Genomic DNA, 25,505 nt, shown 5'->3' on the forward strand with positions numbered 1-25,505 from the left:
CCATTACATTAAGGTTCTGGAGAAATGGGTGTTTTCACAAGTTCATGAATGGTTCCCAGATGGCAAATTTGTATTTATGAGTGACTCTGCACCTTGTCACAAGAATAAAACACTGACAAAGTTCCCTCTGAACAACGAAGTGAAGGTTCTGGATTGGCCTGGCAATTCTCCAAAACTCAACCTGAATGAGAATCTTTGGGAGCTAATGAAGAGGAAATTTTCTGCTCAGAATGTCAGGAATAAAATCCAATTGATCGAAACGCCTCAGGTGCATTTGTAGTGTACCAGATAGAGTCCAATCTGTAATCGCTGCGAAGAGAGGCGTTTTTTTTGTTTTTTTTTTGCTATTTGCTTTACGTCGCACTGACACAGATATGTCTTATGGCGACGATGGGATAGGAAAGGCCTAGGAAGTGGAAGGAAGCGGCCGTGGCCTTAATTAAGGTACAGCCCCGGCATTTGCCTGGTATGAAAATGGGAAACCACGGAAAGCCATATTCAGGGCTGCCGATAGTGGGGCTCGAACCCACGATCTCCCGATTACTGGATACTGGCCTCACTTAAGCGACTGCAGCTATCGAGCTCGGTCGAAGAGAGGTGTTAAGAAATATTAGATTTTATTAGTTTTTCTTTATTTTCATTAATATTTCAAAAGGAAAATAATGTAACATGTTTGGAAAAGTCAATTTTAGATTAATTAAGTGTATATCAGTGAAGTTTTGTTCTGTATGTTTTATCAAGTTTACCAAGTGGCCTTAATAATATGATCACCCATTGTATGTTCCCTACAGGAAATAAATAAATAAATAAATAAATAAATAAATAAATAAATAAACAAACAAACAAACAAACAAACAAACAGTCACCCCTTTTCCATTTGAAGTTAGGTGGCTACAGCAAAGAGAAGTAAAAGAGTTAACCTACCTTTTGTATTATAAAATGATCAAATTATGCTGCTTAAGGATCAACAAGTTTAATCCATAGACTTTTACAATAGATTAAGTCTATCTTACTATTGATTGACTTAACTAATCAATTTCCTGACCTAAAATTTTAACAAACAGAGTATTAATGTCAATGTTCCCATTAAAATAATTGGTATTTGGATTATATTCTTTGAAAATAGGATATCAACAGGGTTTTACTCACGATCATACACAAAGTATGGACCATGACAATAATAATATAGAAAATTTCTTAAAAACAAATGAGGACTCATTAGGGGACCTTAAAATTGTTTGTTATACAATTCCTCAGACAGTAACAATTCCTAAAAAAATAAATAGGTATTCAAAACTTTCATTAATAGTTACCAACCATTCAGTTACCCGCTGAGGTCTACAACCAATTCATCAAACATTAGTTTAATGCAAGAACTAGCCTTTGCAACACTGTAGATTTTTCTAATAGAACCAAAAGTCGGGAGGAGCGCAATCGCACACATCGGCACTCTAGGGGTTATGAATAACTGCAAGTGTAACTAGTTCTCATTATTGTTCATTCAGGCTAAATAAGAACTGGCAGGAGTGAAAAGCAAAGGAGTAACTGTCATACAATCATGTTGTGTACAACCAGAGATTAATACCAATATAAATGGTCCGTTATTGGACATTATAAATTTTCCAGCTAGCTCATTCCTGGTTGCCAGCGTTTCGCCCTCGTGTGCTAGGGTGGGCTCATCAGTTGGTACCTAGCACACCTACCAATACGCTGGCTAGCGCATACCGTGGAGGCCACTGCGTAGGCTAACTGGAGCCACCGGCAGTGCCAATGCACTAAGAGACTTTGTCTCATCACTAAAAATTGATGCCTGCTTGGCCATCAGATGATATAGATGTTAATTCCCATAGGGAATCTGAAATATTTGTCCTGAATGAGCAAATTTATAATACCAATATAAATGGTCCGTTATTGGACATTATAAATTTTCCAGCTAGCTCATTCCTGGTTGACCGGGCGAGTTGGCCGTGCGCGTAGAGGCGCGCGGCTGTGAGCTTGCATCCGGGAGATAGTAGGTTCGAATCCCACTATCGGCAGCCCTGAAGATGGTTTTCCGTGGTTTCCCATTTTCACACCAGGCAAATGCTGGGGCTGTACCTTAATTAAGGCCACGGCCGCTTCCTTCCAACTCCTAGGCCTTTCCTATCCCATCGTCGCCATAAGACCTATCTGTGTCGGTGCGACGTAAAGCCCCTAGCAAAAAAAAAAAAAAAAAACATTCCTGGTTGCCAGCGTTTCGCCCTCGTGTGCTAGGGTGGCAACCAGGAATGAGCTAGCTGGAAAATTTATAATGTCCAATAACGGACCATTTATATTGGTATTATAAATTTGCTCATTCAGGACAAATATTTCAGATTCCCTATGGGAATCAACATCTATATCATCTGATGGCCAAGCAGGCATCAATTTTTAGTGATGAGACAAAGTCTCTTAGTGCATTGGCACTGCCGGTGGCTCCAGTTAGCCTACGCAGTGGCCTCCACGGTATGCGCTAGCCAGCGTATTGGTAGGTGTGCTAGGTACCAACTGATGAGCCCACCCTAGCACACGAGAGCGAAACGCTGGCAACCAGGAATGAGCTAGCTGGAAAATTTATAATGTCCAATAACGGACCATTTATATTGGTATTATAAATTTGCTCATTCAGGACAAATATTTCAGATTCCCTATGGGAATCAACATCTATATCATCTGATGGCCAAGCAGGCATCAATTTTTAGTGATGAGACAAAGTCTCTTAGTGCATTGGCACTGCCGGTGGCTCCAGTTAGCCTACGCAGTGGCCTCCACGGTATGCGCTAGCCAGCGTATTGGTAGGTGTGCTAGGTACCAACTGATGAGCCCACCCTAGCACACGAGGGCGAAACACTGGCAACCAGGAATGAGCTAGCTGGAAAATTTATAATGTCCAATAACGGACCATTTATATTGGTATTATAAATTTGCTCATTCAGGACAAATATTTCAGATTCCCTATGGGAATCAACATCTATATCAACCAGAGATTGTCAAAAACTACTTCTAATGTAATAAAACATAAAAAACAACTCTATCAATGAAAGGTGTTGTTTTAAAACAAACATTTTTTATATGATTCATTTCTTCTAAATAAAATACAAATTACAGCTTTTTTTTAGTTTGTTTTAATTCCCCTCCTAAAATTAGGGTGTGTGAATTATTTGCATATATACAGTAAGCTAAAACTGAACAATCTGACGGATGCTGACGATACACTTATTACAGCATCCAGCAATACAGAACTTCAAAACACCAAGGAAAGACTGAAGTCAGTAAGGAAAGATTATGGACTACTAACCAAAAAGCGTATAACCAAAGTAACGATAATTGACTATGCTCTTCGAACATCAAGGAAGTGAAGGGTTTTGAAGTAGTCAAAGAATCAGTGTACCCTGGATTAAAACAACAAACAGGGGAGGCTCCAACAAAGAGATAAAATGTAAAATTAGTGAACCTCAACATGCATTCAACAGAAATACTCCGCAATATCTGAAAACAATTAATTGTAATATACACATATTTCTCACGAACCTACTATGCTGTCGTAGCAGGCGGAGAGGTAATACTACGACGTGGCGCGTCCCAGGTGGCAGACAGGGGGCTCCTCACTGAATTACCGGCGGACTTGAGTGAAACAAAATAGCTCTCATGGACCACACACACTCCACAATTTCATTCATCATCATACCATATTTCATTAATCACCTTTCCAGATCACGTCTGGAATTGTAAACCTTGACCACTGTCAGAACATTGATCAATGATCAGACAATCAACCAAACATGGGGAGTCTTCTAACGAAAGAAGACACCGGCTTAGACTTACAACATCATAGGCCCAAGAAAAGACACCACTCAGATACGGTGGGGTGACACTTAGAAGATCATGGCGAGTCGGAGCGCCTGGAAGCCCAACAGACAAACTGCAGACACAGACTTAAATTCAGTAAACCAGGGAAATTCTCTTCCTTTGCACCATTAAACATAAACTTGGTAATGAAAATTGGAAAGTTGAAACACTTAACAGATGTAATGGATCAACACAGGATTCTAATAACAGTCCTTCAGGAACTTCGGAACACAGATCAAGACCCACTTGAATCTGGAAGATATTGTCTTTACAAAGGACCTCCAGGAAAAAGAGTAATGAAGAACGACCCCCAATTTGGAATGGGATTTCTGGTCTATACCAGCATATTAGATTCTGTGGAGGACTTCTCATTAAACTCTCCAAGAACGGCAACCTTAATGATTAATGTAGAGAACAAAATATATACACTGATTAATGTCCATGCCCCAACAAATACAAAAATATGAAAAATAAAGAAGAAACTGAAATATTTTGGGAAGAGCTTGACCAACTGATATCAAATATCCTTGATAACCATGTTAAAATAATGCTTGGAGATTTCAACGTGAAAATTGGACAAGAAAGAAAGTATTGCACAGTGGTAGGTAAATGGCCAGCTCATAAATTGACAAACAAGAATGGTCAAAGACTAATTGAACTTTGCATATACCACGGGCTTATTCTTTAAACCACAAGATTTAAAAGAAAACCACACAAGTTAAAAACCTAATGTCAAAATGGGCAAGTTTCAGATACACCATGTAGCAATGGATAAAAAGTACCACAAAGAAATCTATAACATCAAAGTCTTTCGTGGGGTGGACATCGATTCAGACCACTATATTTCAAAGATGAAAATCAAGTTAACCCCAAGAAAGAAATACAAACCACCGAAATCCACCAGGAGGAGGAAAAATATCACCCCAGCTACTTAATAAATAATGCATTGTATTCAGAGAGATCCAAAACAAATCTAAGCAACAAACTGGAAACGATTATTGTTAAACCGAAAAACATTACCAAAGAAATAATTGCTCCTATTGGAAGAAGAAAGAAACACGCTGGGTGGAATGAGGACTGTGATATAGCAATACAGAAAAGGCACAAAGCATGGCTAAATGACCAACAAAAGAAAACCGAAAAATCTCAAGAAGAAAATAACCCTTGTTAGAAGACAAGCAGCCAAATAAATTAGAAGAATCAAAAGAGAACATCAAAACGAAAACAACATAAGACAAGGGACAGTTACAAGATATTTATACAATATCAATCAAAGTATACTCCAGCCACACTCATGATGAAAAATAAACAAGGGAAACTAGCACATAATAATCAGGAGAATGCCAAAATTCTAGCTGATCACTTCAAAGAATTACTAAATGCTGAGGAACCAAAAGAATACTTAGAATTTGAGCCTTATCCAAAAAATAAAACATGTCTAGGAAAGGTTAAAACCACCAGATTTTAATGAAGTAATCAAAGCGATTGGTTGGTTAAAGAACTAAAAGGCAGCAGCAGAGAATCAGGTGGTTGCAGAGCTGTGGAAGAATGCAAACAAGCACTTCAAAACCTCCACAAACACTCCACAGACATCGGGAATTCTGAAAAACTGCCTGAAGAATGGAACACAGCTATGATTCATCCAATACACAAAAAGAGTGATAGATTGGATCCAAATAATTACTGGGGGATTTCTTTACTTGATATCACATATTTATAAGATCCTGTCTAGAATTACTGTATCCTAACAAGAATTCAGGAACAACTCGACCAAGAACTTGGAGAATATCAGGGAGGATTTCGACCTGGAAGTAGTTGCCCAGATCAAATCATCAGTCTTAAGTGGATCATGAAACATCAAAGAGTGAGAAACAAAAAGTTAGTAATCACTTTTGTTGACTTCAAGAAAGTGTATGGACAGTATCCATCGTGAGTCATTACTTAAAATCCTCAAGGAATTTGGATTACACCAGAAACTTATCAACATTATTTGTCTGAATCGTTTGAAATCCGGAATGGACATCGACAGAGTGACAATCTCTCACCATTACTATTTAACTGTACACTGGAGAAAATCATGCGAGGGTGGACTAAGAAATGCCAACCAAACATCAAGATTAGCAAAAATATCAAACTCAATTTCCTGGCATTTTCAGATGACCTTGCGCTGCTCGCAAACACTGTGGAAGAGGCTAAACACTACATTGAAGAACTCAAAAAAATAGCAGCAAAAGTTGGACTACAAATCTCACTATAAAAGACGGAAATGATGCCATCCTTCAAGGTTGAAACACCAACTATCACACTGAATAATAACAAACAAATTAATAATAATAATAATAATAATAATAATAATAATAATAATAATAATAATAATAATAATAATAATCATAATAATAATAATGCTATTTGCTTTACGCCCCACTAACTACTCTTTTACGGTTTTTGGAGACGCCGAGGTGCCGGAATTTAGTCCCGCAGGAGTTCTTTTACGTGCCGGTAAATCTACCGACACGAGGCTGGCGTATTTGAGCACCTACAAATACCACCGGACTGAGCAAGGATCGAACCAGCCACGTTGGGGTCAGAAGGCCAGCGCTTCAACCGTCTGAGCCACTCAGCCCGGCAACAAACAAATTAAGATTGTAAATAAATTCAAGTATCTTGGGGAGATTATTACTTGGAACTTACAATGAGAAAGTATCAGTAAAAAATAGAACGAGTAAATTGAAACAAGCACAACATATCACTTTGGCCAACCTACAAGAAGAAATCTCTCTCGATAAATGCAAAATCTGAACACTACAACTCCGCTATTAAACCTGAAGCAACCTATGCTAGTGAAACACTATTCAATTTGAACACCAAATCAACAGATAAATTACAGAAGACAGAAAGAAGAATCCTTAGAACAATCATAAACAAAAAACACCAAGTAGATGGACAATGGTGATTATACCTAATGAAGTTGTATACCACAAAACTGAATCAATAATAGACACAATGGGGCCAAGGAGGGTTGCATTTTTCTGCCACATGTCAAGGCTACTGAAACATTTTTTCAACTACTTTTGGAAAAGTAAAACGAAGAATAATTGGTTCAAAGAAGACCAAGATGATTTAGATGAGTTAGGCTTGACAATGCAGCAAATTGAAGACCAAGACAAGAGGATCCTGAGAAACAGAGACTTGAGACTTAAACTAAAAACTTTTATGCGCAAACAGTACACCATAACTGACGAAGAAAGGACAGCCAGGTCAGAAAGAATGAAAAAGTTCTGGGTGCAGAAGAAGAAACATAAGCCAAATTTGTAGCTAATATTCTTAAGACTTAACACATTGGAGACGCCGCTCATAGAAACTACGGGCGCCCTATTTCACTGCTGCTGACGGAGCCCGGAGAATCCATGGGGACGTTTTCACTATAGCTAAAAAATAGTAGCTGCTGTTTCAGCGAGCTGTGACTTCACTACTATACCGTTGAATGCTTCTACAAGCATAAAATGTACTAGTTATGAGCATAAGTCGAGAGCTCTTCTTTCAAGGCATTGATAACACAGCCACATTCCTAAATACCTGGGGCTGCGTCATCGTTGACTCTCAACTGTGAAATAGGCGGGAAAGTACATACGGTACATGCAGACAGGAAGAGTGTTGTGTTCGAGAGGCAGGCTTGTTTGTGTAATTCTTTGGAATATTTAGCATGTCTAATTCAAGTATACGAAATTTTGACAACGAATCCATAATGGATGTTCTTATGGAAGACAGGAGTTCTAAAATGAGGATGAGGATAACAATTACACACTAAGTAAACATGACGATCCTGGCGCTTCAGGCAAGTAAATGTAAATAACGAGTTAATTTTAAATTGGTGTGAAGTGTAACGTAGTTTTATACCACTTCCTGAAGTGGGTTCTGTAATACTGTTTTATACCATTTCCCGTGCACAGATGACAACTTAAGGCAACTCAAACAACGAACAGTGGGAAATCAAATTCCTGGTTATAATAATAATTTTGTGTGGCTATTTCTAGTCGGGTGCAGCCCTTGCAAGGCAGACCCTCCGATGAGGGTGGGCGGCATCTGCCATGTGTAGGTAACTGCGTGTTATTGTGGTGAAGGATAGTGTTATGTGTGGTGTGTGAGTTGCAGAAATGTTGGGGACAGCACAAACACCCAGCCCCCGAGCCACTGGAATGAACCAATTAAGGCTAAAATCCCCGACCCAGCCGGGAATCGAACCCGGGACCCTGTGAACCAAAGGCCAGTACGCTGACCGTTCAGCCAACGAGTCGGACAAATTCCTGGTTGTAAACAAGGATACCGGTGCCAGATGACCAATTAGATTAGAATATGTATTAGTGTGTTTCAGTAGATGTGTCCACAATATTAGACAGATTTTAAAATATTAACCAAACTGGCATCCATAGCTGCGTCAGAATTTTTTCGTTTGTAAAAATTATCATCTTCATAAATTTATATTTTAAAACTGCTACATTATTATGATAATTAACACTAATTTTTATGTAGAGTAAAGTGTGATCTTTCTAAATATTCCAAAAGTTGTTATAATCATGGCTTACCCTAGCATTGAAAAAATTTCAAAAACCATTAAAAATCCTGCAATTTCTGGAGGGTAGCACATTCAAATATGGCCGTCTCCAATGTGTTAAATCAGTGGTTCCCAACCTTTTGTGGCCCATCGCCCCTTTTTGGAAGTTGACTAACACCTATCGCCCCCTTTTCATTTTCATTGTATACCTAATTTTAATTTGAAGTAAAGTGTAAATAATAAAGCAGTTTTATTATTTTAAACAATTTTATACTGTATATAAAAACAAACAAAGCAGTTTTATTCGGTCACTCTTAAATAAAATAGAAAAATTAAAATGTACTTTTTACAGATATTTTTAAGAACAAAGAAGTGAAGTAATTAACTAAGATCATTGACGTACATTTATAAAACAAGAGTACATGTTTTCATTTTCAAACTGGAATCTGGGAAAATTGAGAAAGTTGACAGTAATTATTTTAAAAAATAAATGAAAGTTTGAAAACTTGGTTATTGTTTTATTTTACCTTTTCAATGGCTGCCTTGTGCTTGGTGGATTTCACTCAAAGCTTGAATATCTGGCTTTATGTTCGTCAAGTTCAGGCACAGGTCTCCTTTGAGGCAAATGTCCAACTTATTTCTTTTGTTTTGTGCGGGGCTGGACAACAGAACTAAATCCTTTTTCAACTGAATATGTTGACGGGAACGAGATGAGAAGTGGTTCAGTTTTCCCCCACATTTGTGGATAAGTGTCCATAAGCTTCACCCAGGCTAACTCATAACCGCTCTGCTTGAAAGTGATTTTCACCTCACATTTATACTTCAGATCTAGAAACTCCATCTGCAAAAAATTATCAAGCTTATCCACAGCTTCAAACGAGAATGGATCTAGAATCCAATCAGGAATTTGTAAGTTGGTAAAATCTTCAAATCTTGATTCCATGTCAGTTTTTAACTGGTCAAGGTGATCAATAAAAATTAGGATTTTGTCTTTTGGGAGTTCAGGAGTCTCCTTATCTGACAATGAACAGTTTTGAAGGGTCGGAAACTGAACCAGCCTTTTACGGCCAATATTTGCCTTGTGAATATCAAACTTGCCAATGAATGATGAAATGATTCCTTTGGCCTTGATAAGGTTCGTCTTGTTTCCTTGAAGCCTTATATTGACTTCGTTCATTTTTTTCAAAAATATCTGTAAGGTTCGCAAGTTCTAACTTGCGTTAATTCAAATTCTCACTTAAAAGAGGATCAGACGTGTCGAGAAATTCAGTAACCATGTCAAATAATTCGAAGAAACGGCGCAAATAGTTTCCTTTGGAAAGCCACCTCACGGCCTTATGTGGAAGCAAGTGTTCGAATTCCACATCATTTTCATGGCAAAGTTGTCGGAACAGACGATCATTGAGGGAATTAGCTTTGCTATTGTTGACACTAGTAATAACCAGTTGTAGGGTTTCATGCAGGACACCACTCATTTTTTTCGCAGCTAAGTGTTGACGGTGAATGACACAGTGAATAGGGATGACCTCTGGCATTTCTGGGCTAGAAACCCAGCATTATGACCTGACATGGCAGGAGCACCGTCTGTTGCGCAAGCGCTCATGTTTGTTAGAGGAATCTCTTTTCCTCAAAATAATCTTGCACCACTTTAAAAATCGACGATCCCTTTGTATCAGTGATCAAAGTTCTAGCAAACAACATTTCTTTGGTAATTTCCTTTTGTTCATTGATAAACCTCACATAAGCTAATGAAATTGCTTTGTTATCAATCACAGTTGATTCATCAATCTGCAATGCAAATTTACTTTTTTTTTTTTCAACATATTGGTGAGTTAGGATTCAACGTCCGTGACTATTTCGTCAATTTGCCATGAAACAGTATTGTTGCTCTAAGGAACCGATTGACTTATGTTATTATTACTACCCCGTCGCCTAGCATGATTTCAACAATGTTTTTGGTAGCCGGTAAAACAAGTGTGTCGCCAACTGTGTGAGGTTTACCACATTTAGCAATCAATAAAGACACGTCGTAAGAAGCAAGAAGACCTTTGTCAAGATCGGTTGCTCGTTTTTTAAATAATTCACTCACATTAGGCCGCTTATCAGCATTAGCTTTGAGGTGTTTAACTAAGTTCTTTATTCACTTTATCACTGTGTACTCTTGATAAATTATCTTTCATTCGCGAAGGCTTCATAGCTTCATTAGTAGTAAATATTTTATGGCACAAAAGACAATGTAGACACTGCACATTTTGCGGTGACGCGATAAAACCGAATATTAAATATTCAGCTGAGTATTGATGACACTTCTTATTTTTTGAATCTATTCGCATGAACTTCTACACTTCAAAAGAAACGCAAAAAATACAGAAAAGACACACACAATAACTAATTGTGAGGCACACAAAGGCTAGTTAAAACTGAAGACGAACGTAGGTCAGTGGCAAGTGTATTGTGATGGCAGGAGGGTGAGGGGGTTTAGTCACCAGTCGGCGGCACTGAGCAACAATAGGTGGTGACTGTGGAGAGGAGTGAGTGCAGTGAAGTCGCCAGCTGAGAATAGCTAGTGACTCGTGCTATCCGGCAACTTCTACTGTACAGGACTATTTTAATTTTTCCTCCTTTGAATACTCATCGCCCCCCACTTATTGATTGCCCCCCTGATAACCCAAATCGCCCACTTGGGGGCGATCGCCCCCAGGTTGGGAACCACTGTGTTAAATGTATATGGATTGATTAAAGTGCTCCAATGTGGGCGAAAAATAATTTTAAAAATAAAGAAACACTTATTCCCACAGCCACTTATGTCTCTGAAACCTGCACCACGAACAACACATATTAGGAAAAAAAAACTATGCCCGTGAAATGTACGTGTACAACCAGAAACTGAAAATGCCATGGACACAGTACCAGACCAATGTATCAACTTTGAAACTTTAAAGCTACTGAAGACCATAACACACCTATCCAAGAAAATCGACCCGTCATTTCTTTGATATTTTGGATATATTTCTAGAACAAGCAATTGTCAAGAAGAACAGATTTTCCCATGGCAAAATAAATAGTAAACATCCAGGAGTGAGACGTCCAAATTCTTGGGCAGACCAGCTGAAGCCACCCATTGGACACAGAATGTACAAAGTCATCCTCATAGCACAAGATCAAGAGACCTGGAGAGATAAAGTTTATGCTAACAAGACATTATGTCACCATGCTCTTGTTAGTGAGACGGGACTATAGTGAGAGACAGTAACATGTAAAACATACAAACAAAATTAAGATTTCTATGCACCCCCTAAATGTTTATAAACAATATTAAGATTCTCAGAAGAATGTCTAAATAGACAAGACTCAACATAAATTTTCAACTTCAGGAACTATTACATACTTACTTGATGGTATATTTTCTTTGTTTATCAGCAGCACTTGGTGCACCAGCATCTTCTGAGGGTATCTGAAATGCAACTTCTTTCTTATCTTCCAATTCTGGCTGCTGGGAAGAAACAGCTGCAATCTGCGACACATTTTCATTTTCCACACTGATCGGACTTTCGCTACCAGGTTCTGTGGTGCCAAAAGGTATAGGTTTGGCACTTTTACGCAAACAGGATTGAAATATTGAGGTTGACTGTTGAGTTTTATGTCTCAATGGTGAATTGTGGATATTTCTGTTCTCATCACTTCTCAGACGATCAAGTACATCTTTGCCAATATCCTCGTCAGACTTCGCCCTTGTTCGTTTGGAGGCACGCTTACCTGCATCTGCCTCTCTTTGTAATTTCTTTGTTTTTGAATCAGGGCTTTTTGAGTGGCTCCAAAAGATATTCAATTGTACACCATTAAGGACACCACCATGTTTTCGGGCGTATTCAGCTTCATCCTAGAAAAGAAACAATTGCAAGTCATATTAAGAGTTGGTTTGATTCAATTTGAGGACCATTAACATTAACATACCATAAGAATATATTCAACAATGAGTTTACAAGTAAACACTCATATTCAGAAAATGTAGTTGAGTTTTAGATATGCACAGACCTGTATTTTAAAAAATTTAAAAAATAAATGAAAAAAAATCCAAGAACAATGATTTGGACATCAATTTCTGTCCCATTATAATTTTATGCCAAAAGTATTAATGTCTGTGTTCTAATGTCAAGACACTTGGACCTGCGTCCACTGTGATGATGGGTGGTTTGTCATCTCAATTATTCTTTGGTCAAGGACCATTACATGAGTGTATGTGTTTCTGCGTCCAGTGTGATGACTGCACATTATGTGTTGTGTAATGTGTGATGGTGAAAATGATGAGTATATTGAAGTAGGGAAAGGGTGAATCTGGTGTCTGTGCATAGCCTACACCTCTCAAATAAAATTAAGGGGTTTGCTCAAGGACGAATCACCATCAACAGCGTCATATGCCCTCACTCGCATGAGCACTGTGGAGAGGTTCAGAACTGAACCTAGGCATTTTGCACACAATTTAGTGATTAATAATTGCATACAACAGCTCTCCTACCCTGTCAGCCAACATTCTGATGGTGAACATATTTTCCACACCAATTAGCTAACCACTGTGTCAAACGATAAAGACTTGATGTTTCAGCAGTCATGGCCAGCAGACAATAACAAATGTCTGAACATCAATTTTTGTCCCATTATAATTCTATGTCACGAACTTTCAAAAGTATTAATGCTTTACATATAATATCAGTGGCAGCAGCGGCTGGCTATTTACATGTTTGCATATGCCCACCCAAAGAAATTTGATTCAACAGTTATATATTTTAAACCATTATTTTATGCAGCTTCCGGATTATTGTTCCTTGTTTTGTTGAAAGCGAATTAATATCCATCACAGACTTGCTAGGCCTACCATGAATTCACCAAAACCCTGTTGGCCACCATATTTTTAGGATTCCTGTAGGGCCTCCACAGCTACCATAGCGGTCTCGGGGCTTGGAGGGGAACAGCTTAGGAAGGTAGAGAGTTTCATATACATGAGAAGTATCCTAGAGGAAAGTGGAAGAAATTATAAGGAAATAATTGAGCCTGGATGTCAAGCAGGAGCATTCCTGTAAAGTGTTGGAAGCCTAGTTTGGGTCAAGGACGACCCTCAGAGAAGCAAAAGAGTGATATACAGGTCGTACTAGTACCTATTCTGACATACGCAGCAGAAACTTTGGTAATGGGGCAGAGAACTATGACTAGGATACAGGCAAGTGAAATAACATTTCTGAGAAGCAGGATAGGAGTTAATTAATTTTGTGTGGCTATTTCTAGCCGAGTGCAGCCCTTGTAAGGCAGACTCTCCGATGAGGGTGGGCGGTATCTGCCATGTGTAGGTAACTGCGCGTTATTGTGGTGGAGTATAGTGTTATGTGTGGTGTGTAAGTTGCAGGGATGTTGGGGACAGCACAAACACCCAGCCCCTGAGCCACTGGAATTAACCCATGAAAGTTAAAATCCCCAACCCAGCCGGGAATCGAACCCGGGACCCTCTAAGGCCAGTATGCTGACCATTCGGACAACAAGTCAGACAGGATAGAAGTGACAAGAATGGATGAGAGATGAGAAGGTTAGAGATACAGTTAAGAAAAAAAGAGTCACTACAGCTAGAGGTATCTAGACTTAGATGGGATGGACAAATGAAGAGAATGACAAAGGAAAGGATACCCAGGAGGGTACACAAAATGGAGATAACAGGAAAATGAACAAGAGGAAAACCAAGAGACAGGTGGATAAAAGGAGTGGAAGAGAGTGTACAAAGAGGAGAGGACTGGGCAAAAGTGAAGAGGGAGAAGTGGTGGGAAGACAAGAGGAGATGGAGAGGCTTATGTTCCAAGCAGATCTGGCCGACAGCTGGAAACTGCATATGATGATGATGATGATGATGATGATGATGATGATGATGATTTTAGGCAGCAGTTATTGTAGAAATGGAACCAAACATTTATTTAATTTTGGAATTCAAAACTGTCACTATTTATCATAAAGCCACTAAAGAGGCTCCTTCTACATCACTGTAGCATGGTATTCCGTACACAGCATTTCTAGGATTTGTGATGGGTTGCAAGTGAGATGCAGCGACACATTCAGGGGGAAGAAATGCTTGCTTTAATGCTGTGTTGGAAATGGCTTTGCGCCAAGTGAATACACAGCATTCTGCTGCTATCTTACTATCCTGCCTCTATATCTTAACTTGAAACAGTGCAATGTAAGTTCTCTGGGTTGCAGTATACGTTTGGATGGGAAGTGTCCAAAACAGACCTGCTGCTATGTATGAAAAGCAGTAATACTAGAAACAATAGATAGATAAATGCCTGAGATGAGGAAAATAGCAACTTAATAATATGTGATAAAGTTACTAAACAAGCAAGAGACCGTTTTAAATTTGCTGGCATTTTAATGCCGTCCATGCTCTTCTCAACAGAAAATTTCAGAAACTGCAATAAGGAGTTTCCAGAAACCTTGGTGGAGAAAACCCTTGACGATTACCCATTTATAAATGCTGCAAGGCCCTCAACTGAGCTACAAATAATTTACATGTGTAAAGATTTTAATAACTCCTCTAGTGCACATGTTCTATTGCAGTTCATGATTGAACACAGTTTACAACACAAATTCTGTGAAAGTCAAAAACTGCTGAATAGTGTTATGACAATATCTTGAACAACAACTGAAGCTGAAAGGTGTTTTCAAACATTAAGGATGGTGAAAATGTTTCTGGAAGACAGACTGACAGCTTAAGCAATACTGCCTACTGAGTAACAACTCGTTACAGACTTAGTCAACTTCAAAGCAATTGTAAATAGAAGCAGCTTCTCTTAGCAATACGGAAGAAATGTTAATTGAATTGGTGCGGGTGCATGATAATCTGTATGATATAAGTTCGATTAACCATAGAAACTGGCAAATGCGGCACGAAGCTTGGGACGAAATAGGAAAGGAATTAAAGATCACAGGTGAGTACTAAAATGCACTGATTTTAATAGGCATTCAGTTGTAAAAAAACAGAACTCACTTGTACTTATGATTATTATCGCAATACTATACAAATTACAAATACAAATTATCCTGCTGCCTTTTTTTTTCTTTTTTAACAATTTGCTTTACGTCGCACCCACACAGATAAGTCTTATGGCGACGATGGGATAGGATTGGGAGGTAAGTGGCCGTGGCCTCAATTAAGGTACAGCCCCAGCATTTGCCTGGTGTGAAAATGGGAAACTACAGAAAACCATCTTCTGGGCTGCCGACAGTGGGATTCGAACCCACTATCTCCCGGATGCAAGCTCACAACTGCGCAATCCTAACCGCACGGCCAACTCGCCCGGTTCCTGTTGAATTAGAGATCTGTGAATAAATGTTTATTGTTTGATCTATCCACTACTGCACAGTTCTTATCTTTTTTGTTCAATTTATTCTTCCATGATGAACGATTGCTAACTGCCATGGCACGGAACCTTCAGGCGAGTTGAACTAATTTTTTGAAATTTCCTCGTATTTGAAAAGCCTCATTTGTGGGATTCCTCCGGATCAGTTGAAAATGCAATTTCATCCTTGATGAGAGTATGTAAGTAGCTGAATCCATCTTTGTTCAGCCTGAAGTACATCTGAAATCTTTCTGGATGCCCATTTGGCTCTGTTACTAAATTGTAGTATTCACCCTTTTCTTCCCTCTGCAATTTAGTTTCATGTACCCATTGTCATTTGCGACAGACAGTACTTATGGCAACAGAAACAGTACAGGCAATTAAAAGATCATCAGAATCCAATGAATTGGATGTTTTATCGCAGCTTGCCATCAAATGAAGTATACTGTGATCTGTTAACGTGAGGATACTGTGTTTCCTGTCTTCACACCGCATGCAATGACATCATCAACCTTCCCTCCACGCTGACTCAGCTAAGCGAGAGTTCACGTGAAGTGACAGTAGTGTGTTTCTGCCTTAAAGTATATTATAATGTAAGCATATGACACGTTGTTCCATTTCCAAAACTTGGCAGCAGTAAGAAAAAACACCACACGTATTTCTGAGAGCAAGGCATCGGAGACTGATATTGCAGCCCAGACTCTCGTCCCTCTCGCCTCGACTCGCCCCACACGGCTTGCTGCTGTATATCGGGTAGGAGCGCGGACCGAGGGGATAGGTGCACTAGGCTTCAGTCCGTCAGATCGCCACTGCTAACTATCAACCATGCGTTACTCATCATATATACTTCCTTGCCTCATACTTCTGATTTAATTACTGTATATAGATAACAGAGTGCTGTTATTTAACTCCCGTTTTCTTCTACACCCTTGTAGGAAGACACTGCAGGGCTGCTGTTATAGGAAGAAAATAGTTTTCCTTTTATTGGTAGATCTGCTAAAATGAAATTCAATCTTTCAGGTTTAGTGTTCTCGTTTGTTGATTGGAATCGAGCCCGTGACCATGGGTAGGACACCAGTGAACGATGGGCACAACCGCTGTAAAATTCAATATTTTTATTTAATAATAATAATAATAATAATAATAATAATAATAATAATAATAATAATAATAATCAACACATCCAGGAAACTGGAGTTGGGAAATTGAGATGATGATGATGATGATGATGAATAATGGTGCATTGCATCTGTATAGGTTTGGTGGTGACCTAATGAGGATGAAATGAATGGCGAAGACGTCATAAACACCCAGTCCATAAGCTAGGGGAATTAACAGTATTAGGGGGTTGATTCTGAAAATTGAACCGGGGCCATCCGACCAAAGACAAGCATTCTATTCATTTAGCCACAAAGCCGGACTTTAATTTGCTAAACCTTAGGCTACCATCTCCACTGATCAGGTGTTGATTATTGAAAGTAGCAGAAGCCAGGGCAGTAGCTTGTGAAGCAGCTTTGAGAACATAACAGGGAGCTCCATTGGCTATTGGCTGCAGCTCAAAACGCTGAAGGCTTGACGTTCACTAAGCCAACCATCGAAAAAGGGTAACCTAAGTCTAGAGGTAGCCCACGTCTTGATCGCAGCATACGCCATTGCTATACACTTAAATAATTGCATTTTATCAATATTCCATTATTAGAATTCAATAAGAAACCTATGTTTATATCGCACACCCACTGAAAAATGTCACCAGATGCCATTGTATAATGTCCCTTCTACCATTACAAATGGTCCCCCAGGAATTTACGACCATCAAAATGACACTAGCAGACAAATGCTGACATTTCCATGGAAAAGTCTCATACCACTGTTTTTGTGATAAGCAATTTATATTCTAAGGATGATTTCATTGAGTTCTGAGGTGTGATGATCCTAGACCCACAGATGAGTATGGCATAGCTGAGCCAGGTCAATTTCTTTTAACCTTCCTGCCCAACTTTACTCAAAAGGTATGTACTTGACCTCGAATGCCCACAAGTGTTATTTAAATGCCCACTGTAGAACAGTGTGAATCAGTTTCCACTATCTCATTTCCTTTCTAACACATTTCCTGAATTGCTACTATGTCTATTTTATACTTTTCCATTTCTGTTTTGAGGTGTTTCAAAGCACCAACTTTACATCTACTTTGAACACTCCAGTCACCATAATCAAATTATTGTCCTTTTTCTTGTCAGGTCATGCATCCATAAGATTTATCCAATTATCATCTATTGGCTTCTCAACAGTGTGTATTTTTTTCTTACAATGTGAGGGTGTTATCCATATGTTCAACCCCAAACCTGGAGGACCAGACACTCTTCTGTTAGGGTTACAAAACCTTAGCCAAGATATTCCCATTTCAAGGCACCAGGAACTCGCCCTTGTCCCTCACCATTCAGGGATAGGATTTGCTAAAAACCCTAGCTGAAATACTAGCTAGGCATTACTTGAGTTTTACCAGAGGCACAGACTTGGCCTCTGTGAATACGTCAAGACCAACATACTGGATACTCACCTCCCCATTTATCTGGGCTTGGGACCAGCAGCTGGGATGATTATCCTTATCCTTTGATGTTTTCATATTTGTTCTCGTTTCCTGTTCCTCCCTCTTCCCATACTGATCTGTCATAGAGTTTATCCTATTATGTGTTGTATTTCACGATTCTGTTTTTCTATATATGACTTGATTTATCATTTGCTTATTCCTATCCATTACTTATAGTTCGGAGTATGGTACTTCTACATATTCAGTTCTCTCCTCTCCCTAACCAATCTCACACATCTTTCAAAGACTGACTTGTCTTACTGTTCCCAATAATGAACTTACATGAACATGTACTTACATGGGTTCTAAAATGTACAGTACAGCTCCTTCTCTTATGGCTGATGTAGACTCTTTCTACTGTAGCAAACTGTGAGAAATGCTGCCTCATAATCTTCGCATCCATCAAGGATTCAGGTAAGTCACATATGTAGAGAACACGTATGTTCTCCAAAGTGTCCTTCTTGCCATCTCCTGAAAAATGATAAGCAATCATAGAGAATCTTATAATGATACCCTAACACATCACTAAAGATATGTTATACTGTATAGAATTGTAAATAAATTACAGGACTGTGAGCAACTGCAAAAGCATCTCAACAATATTGTGAGATCATTTTTATGCTAGGGGCTTTACGTCGCACCGACACAGATAGGTCTTATGGCGACGATGGGATAGGAAAGGCTTAGGAGTTGGAAGGAAGCAGCCGTGGCCTTAATTAAGGTACAGCCCCAGCATTTGCCTGGTGTGAAAATGGGAAACCACAGAAAACCATTTTCAGGGCTGCCGATAGTGGGATTCGAACCTACTATCTCCCGGATGCAAGCTCACAGCCGCACGCCTCTACGCGCACGGCCAACTCACCCGGTATTGTGAGATCAACAGCAGACAATGGTATGATGGTAAACACGATGAAAAGTCAGATTGTAAGTATCACCAAGAAGAAAAGTCCTCTCAGTTTTAATCACTATGTTGATGGGGTGAAAGAACCTCATGGGGAACACTGTAAGTATCTTCATTGGAGCAATAAGGTTGTAAATAAAGGTTACAGACCTCTTCAAATGGTTATGAGGATATTTAAGGGTTGAACTAAGGATATAAAGGAGGGCATATAAGTCTCTGCTATTTGCTTTACGTCACACCGATACAGATTGGTCTTATGGCGACGATGGGACAGGAAAGGCCTAGGAATGGGAAGGAAGCTGCCGTGGCCTTAATTAAGGTACAGCCCCAGCATATGCCTGACGTGAAAATGGGAAACCACGGAAAAACCATCTTCAGGGCTGCCGACAGTGGGGTTCGAACCCACCATCTCCCGGATGCGAGCTCACAGCTGCGCGCTCCTCTGGTTAAGACTCCAGTCAGAATATTGTTCCAGTGTATGGTACCCCTACCAGGATTACTTTATATGAGAACTGGAAAAGATCCTAAGGAAAGCAGTACGATTTGTTATGGGTGATTTCCAACAAACGAATAGAGTTATGAAAATGCTGCAAACTTTGGAGTAAAGACTCAGTAGTAAAGAGACAAGCTGCTCAAATAAGCGGCACGTATTCTTTTATGACAAGCTGCTCAACTAAGCGGTATGTATTTTTTTTTTATGTGGAAGACATTTCTTTCCAGTTCCAACTTTGTTAACTATTTAAAATTTAATTTCAGGTATAATCTGTTGATTTGCTTCTTCAGGTACTTTCTAAATGACATTTTGTCATAAATTAATTTCAACAGACTGAAGAACCTAACAGTCATAGATTAAACAGTATGTTCAAATCTGTCAGTGGAGAGATGGTGTGGAATGACATTAGTAGACAAATAAGCTTGAGTGGAGCTTTTAAAGATAGAAAGATCATAATATGAAGATAAAGTAGAAATTCAAGAGGACAAATTGGGGCAGATATTTATTTATAGCAAGAGGAATTAGGGAATGGAATAATTTGTCAAGGGAAATGTTTGATAAGTTTCCAAGTTCATTGAAATCATTTAAGAAGAGACTAGGTAAAAAAAATGTATATGTAATTTAACACCTGGGCAACAGCGCTAAATGCAGATCAATGATCCTTGATCATGTTCATAATTTTTGTATTAGACTACAGATTTGTTAACACATCAGAAGAGAGGGGAATATGGTGAAGACTTGGCGCTGACATTTATATGACCTAGAAAAAGCCTATGACAGTGTTCCAAGAAAAGCAATATGGGATACTTTTTTTTTTTTTTTCCATGACAATACAGCCCTTGAAGGGCTTTGGCCTACCAAGCAACCGCTGCTCAGCTCGAAGGCCTGCAGATTATGAGGTGTAGTGTGGTCAGCACCACGAATTCTCTCGGCCGTTATTCTTGGCTTTCTAGACCGGGGCCGCCATCTCACCGTCAAATAGCTCCTCAATTCTAATCATACAGGTTAAGTGGACCTCGAACCAGCCCTCAGGTCCAGGTAAAAATCCCTGACCTGGCCGGGAATCGAACCCAGGGCCTCCGGGTAAGAGGCAGGCACACTACCACTACACCATGGGGCCGGCACATGGGATACATTACAAAGAAAAAAAATATATGTGAATACAGAAAGTGTACTCAAAGAGCAGTGTCAGGACAAAAGTGGGCAATTGCTGTGAGCTTGCATCCGGGAGATCGTGGGTTCGAGCCCCACTGTCGGCAGCCCTGAAAATGGTTTTCCGTGGTTTCCCATTTTCACACCAGGCAAATGCTGGGGCTGTACCTTAATTAAGGCCACAGCCGCTTCCTTCCAACTCCTAGGCCTTTCCCATCCCATCGTCGCTATAAGACCTATCTGTGTCGGTGCAACGTAAAGCAACTAGCAAAAAAAAAAAAAAAAAAAAAGTGGGCAATTCAAACTGATTTTGAATAGAAACAGGCCTGAGACAAAAAACTGTACTGTCACCTCTCCAGTCTGTAATCATCATGGATGAAATTCACAAGGAAGCAAAGGCAAGGATCTCATATGGCACGAGGGCACGGTTGTTGGCAGATGACATAGTGATAATCGGAGATGATGAACTGGAAGTTCAGGCTCAACTGGATATCTGGAATAAGACTTTGGAGTAGTCTGCCCAAAATAAGTAGAGGAAAAAAAAAAAAAAACTCTGCTCATGACAGAGGAGAGACAGGAATGGAAGGGGAGTGATGGAAGAGGCACTGAAAGTGGTTGACAGTTTTAAGTATTTGGGAAGTGAAGTAATGAATGATGGAATCATCTAGAGAAAAATAAGTTTGAGAATCCAACAAGCAAATGGTTTTATCAAAAAGTCAGAGATTTGGTATGGAAAAAAAGACATCCCAGTTAATAGTGAGAAAACCCCCTTTCAACGCTTATTTTGTGCCAATACCAACCTATTTGGCCAAGAGAATCTAAGCAGTAGAAATGAAGTGCATTAAAGGTGATGGTGGTGGCGGCAGCGGCAGTGGTGGTGGTTATTGTTTTAAGAGTAAGTGTAACTAGGCAACCATCCTCTACAGAAACAAGGAAATCAGATGGAAGATGGATATAGAAAGAACCGGGAAAATCCAAAGGGGCATTATGGAGCAGAGATTGGAGGGAAAGAGGAAATCTGAGGAAGAGACGTAGGGATCAGATTATGGAGGATATTGGAAAATGACATGTGGAAGTGGAGAAAATATTCAGTGAGAAGTGGTGAAAGGAGAGGAAAAAATAAAGGTCACTGATCCATTGCCCAACCCAGGAGGTTCCTGGACATGGGTGAAGAAGAGGAAGAAAAAACTACTTTGGTCATTTTTAACATTATTTACATTCTAGATTGAATGATCACTGGATTAGGAACACCTGGCGCATGACATCTTATGCGTGATGATGTGATACCATGTGATGGTCATGTCAAAAATTAGCTCTCAACCAGAAGCAAAGTTTGAGTGAATTGCTATGAGATGGCAGCAGTTTATGCCATGATGCATGTGAAAAATTAAGACTTCTCTCATATTCTCTTTCCTTTCAAACAATGTCTCTTCTTTATTTGTATGTATGTTGAGTGCTCAGCCCGAAGGCTGGTTTGGACCTCAACAGAACAGCCATCAGGTGGCGCAGGCATCACTGAAGAGGCGTACTAGGGAAAAAAGGAGTGAGGTAGTTTCCCGTTGTTTTCCTCACTAAACCAGAAGTTGCTATTACATCTCAGTCTGCCCAGCCCACTAAAATGCCCGCATCAACCGACCCTATGAGCAACATTTTCACACCATTCATAATAGGGACTGGATGCATCTGTCTGTCTGTTAGGTCATCAGCCCAGAGGCTGGTTGGATCCTCAAATAGCATCACCAAAGGCTATGCAGTTATAGGGAAAATGAGGCATACTAGGCAAGATGAGGAGTGAGGTAGTTTGCCATTGCTTTCCTCACTGGGTCAGACAGTGCTATTGTAGCACAACTAACCCTATGACCAACACCTTTCATTACACTCAGACACACTGGTTGTGCTCTGAATGTCATTAATCAGCACCACCCATACCCTAGCAGCTTCCATATTGTCACAGCCATGGATGAGACTGGGACTTCAGTGGAAGCTACACTTTGCTCTGGCCTGTGCCAAGAGATGGATGCAAAAGTACTGTATCCATCAAGAAATGACAGCAGGCAGACTAAGGAATGGCATTACTAGCATTACTCATATAAACTGGCCAGGAAAGAGGCAGAAACACATTTTGTAGGCCCAGAAACTGTATGCAGGATTTCCTATCGACAAGCCCGACACTACATAGGAAAATGGCTACAAAAGAAACAAATGGAGAACTGGAAAAATACTCCAGGATGCAGGCTTGCAAAGGGATTGAGGGATTGATAAAAAGACCAAACAATAAGCATACTAAAGAACTGTTGAAACTCAGCAGAGAAAATATAAGACGGGTAGTAGGACTGTTGACAGGACACTACCATCTGAAAAAACACCTACATAGAATTGGAGTAATAATAGACTACATATGTAGAAAATGCAATGAAGCAGAGGAATCAGCTGAACATATACTTTTCGAATGTGAGGCGCTAGGTACAATCAGACTCTCCACTCTAGGACTACCAGGTGAAGAGAGTGGAAAAATTCAAGAAGACCCAATAACAACCTGCAGCTTTGTGAAGGGAGCAGGTATATCTAGGTGGGAATGAAGGGAAAACATGGTAGCAAAAGATCTTAAGAGGTTGACGCTAGTTAGCAACTAATATTTAGAGGCCCCATGAAGAAAAGAAGAAGAAGCATTACTCATACCTCGGTCACTTTCATGTTCAACTAATAAAGGTGTTTTAATTTGTTCCACCTATTCAATACTTATATTTTCACTTATAGCGGTTACAAATTAGATTCTTAGTTACATGGGACATGTTTCGCCCTCAATTAAGGGCATCTTCAGCCTATACACAATCATCAAAAATACAACTAAATTAAAAGTGGAAATTAAAAGTTTAGTCAGTTATTAAAATTCGGAACATAAAAATGTGAAAAGTGATAAAATATAAAGATGCTAATGGAAAACTTTCTTATGATTAAATTATAATCTTGTCGGAGACTAAAACTTCTTCTATTAAAATTCTAATTAAAACAGTTCATATAAAATACTAGTGGAAAATCAAAGTGGTAATAATATAAAGCCAACGACATGAGGGCGTGAACACAAGCATAAACTTGATTGTCATGAATACAATCTTTCCAAGGCTGCTGATGAAATTTGTCAGCAAGTGAAAAATTGTAAGTGGCCGTTAGCACCGGTAGGTAATAAAATGGCTGAAACCTTGCCAGAAAATGTCAGTAGATGCAGAAATAATGTTTTATGTAAGTGGAAGTTGTTATTCGTTATCTGCTGTTGAGTTGGTTGCTGCCCGTCTGTTGGCTCTAAGTCTGGTGTTGTAACTGTGCTGCAGAGGTTTCAGCCATTTTATTACCTACCGGTGCTAACGGCCACTTACAATTTTTCAACAGATGCTTCTGCCTCACTTGCTGACGAATTTCATCAGCAGCCTTGGAAAGATTATATTCATGACAATCAAGTTTATGCTTGTGTTCACGCCCTCATGTCGTTGGCTTTATATTATTACCACTTTGATTTTCCACTAATATTTTATATGAACTGTTTTAATTAGAATTTTAATAGAAGAAGTTTTAGTCTCCGACAAGATTATAATTTAATCATAAGAAAGTTTTCCATTAGCATCTTTATATTTTATCACTTTTCACATTTTTATGTTCCGAATTTTAATAACTGACTAAACTTTTAATTTCCACTTTTAATTTAGTTGTATTTTTGATGATTGTGTTTAGGCTGAAGATGCCCTTAATTGAGGGCGAAACATGTCCCATGTAACTAAGAATCTAATTTGTAACCACTATAAGTGAAAATATAAGTACTGAATAGGTGGAACAAATAAAAACACCTTTATTATTGTTGAACTGTTAAATTTTCAATACAGACCTAAAATGAGGTTTATAACATGTAAAATAACACTTTCATGTTGTCAAAGCCAAGGATGAAACTGAGACAGGTCAATGAAAGTAACAAATTTGTTCTATCCTACACCATCCTTAAAATCTGGTAGTTTTATAACAGGACAATTTACAAAACTTAGAACATACCTACGAATATCTGTTATATCACCTAAATAATAATCCCCCAACGCACTTCTAGTGTAGTAGTGTCATGCAAGATTGCTATACTTGCAACCCTGTTTGAGTTCCAGGCAGATTAAAATAAGCCTTTTTTAAATAATTTTTTTTTTCCATACCAGATTACCTACATGTTCTATTATTTACAAAAATCTTCAGTGCAATGTTTTTTCAAAATTTTTAATCATATGTTTTATTATTTATGAAAATGTTGGTTTATGCAAGGTATTCTATTCGGTTCGTTTTATGACCCCTGAGGATCACGAGTGACTTGTTCGGCACGTCTTCTTTCTTCCCAATACCTCTTCATTCTCTCACTCCTCCTCTTTCTCTCTGCTTCCGTGATCTGAATCTGGATCCTGGTGTCCGTCCATCTGTGACCTTCCACGAGCTTTCTGTATATGGTCCTATCCTGTACTGTCATAAGTGAATATTTTTCCTTTATGCCAATAGTCTACCAATCTTCTCTGACTTCCTTCATGAAAAATTTCCATATACTGTAATGGCTTTTT

General features: G+C 39.1%; 1 protein-coding gene across 1 annotated transcript in view; it reads right to left on the reverse strand.

Annotated features, from left to right (window-relative positions):
• Nucleotides 1–25,505, reverse strand: part of xmas (RRM_XMAS2 and SAC3_GANP domain-containing protein xmas) — a 224,530-nt gene that overhangs the window by 191,730 nt on the left and 7,295 nt on the right. The window contains exons 2-3 of the mRNA XM_067154007.2: nt 18,678–18,850; nt 11,812–12,299 (exon numbers count right to left, since the gene is read on the reverse strand). Coding sequence (XP_067010108.2) covers nt 11,812–12,299; nt 18,678–18,850 — 661 coding nt within the window. The remainder of the gene's footprint in view (nt 1–11,811; nt 12,300–18,677; nt 18,851–25,505) is intronic.

Source organism: Anabrus simplex, chromosome 9, assembly GCF_040414725.1.
Source record: "Anabrus simplex isolate iqAnaSimp1 chromosome 9, ASM4041472v1, whole genome shotgun sequence".
NCBI lineage: Eukaryota > Metazoa > Arthropoda > Insecta > Orthoptera > Tettigoniidae > Anabrus > Anabrus simplex.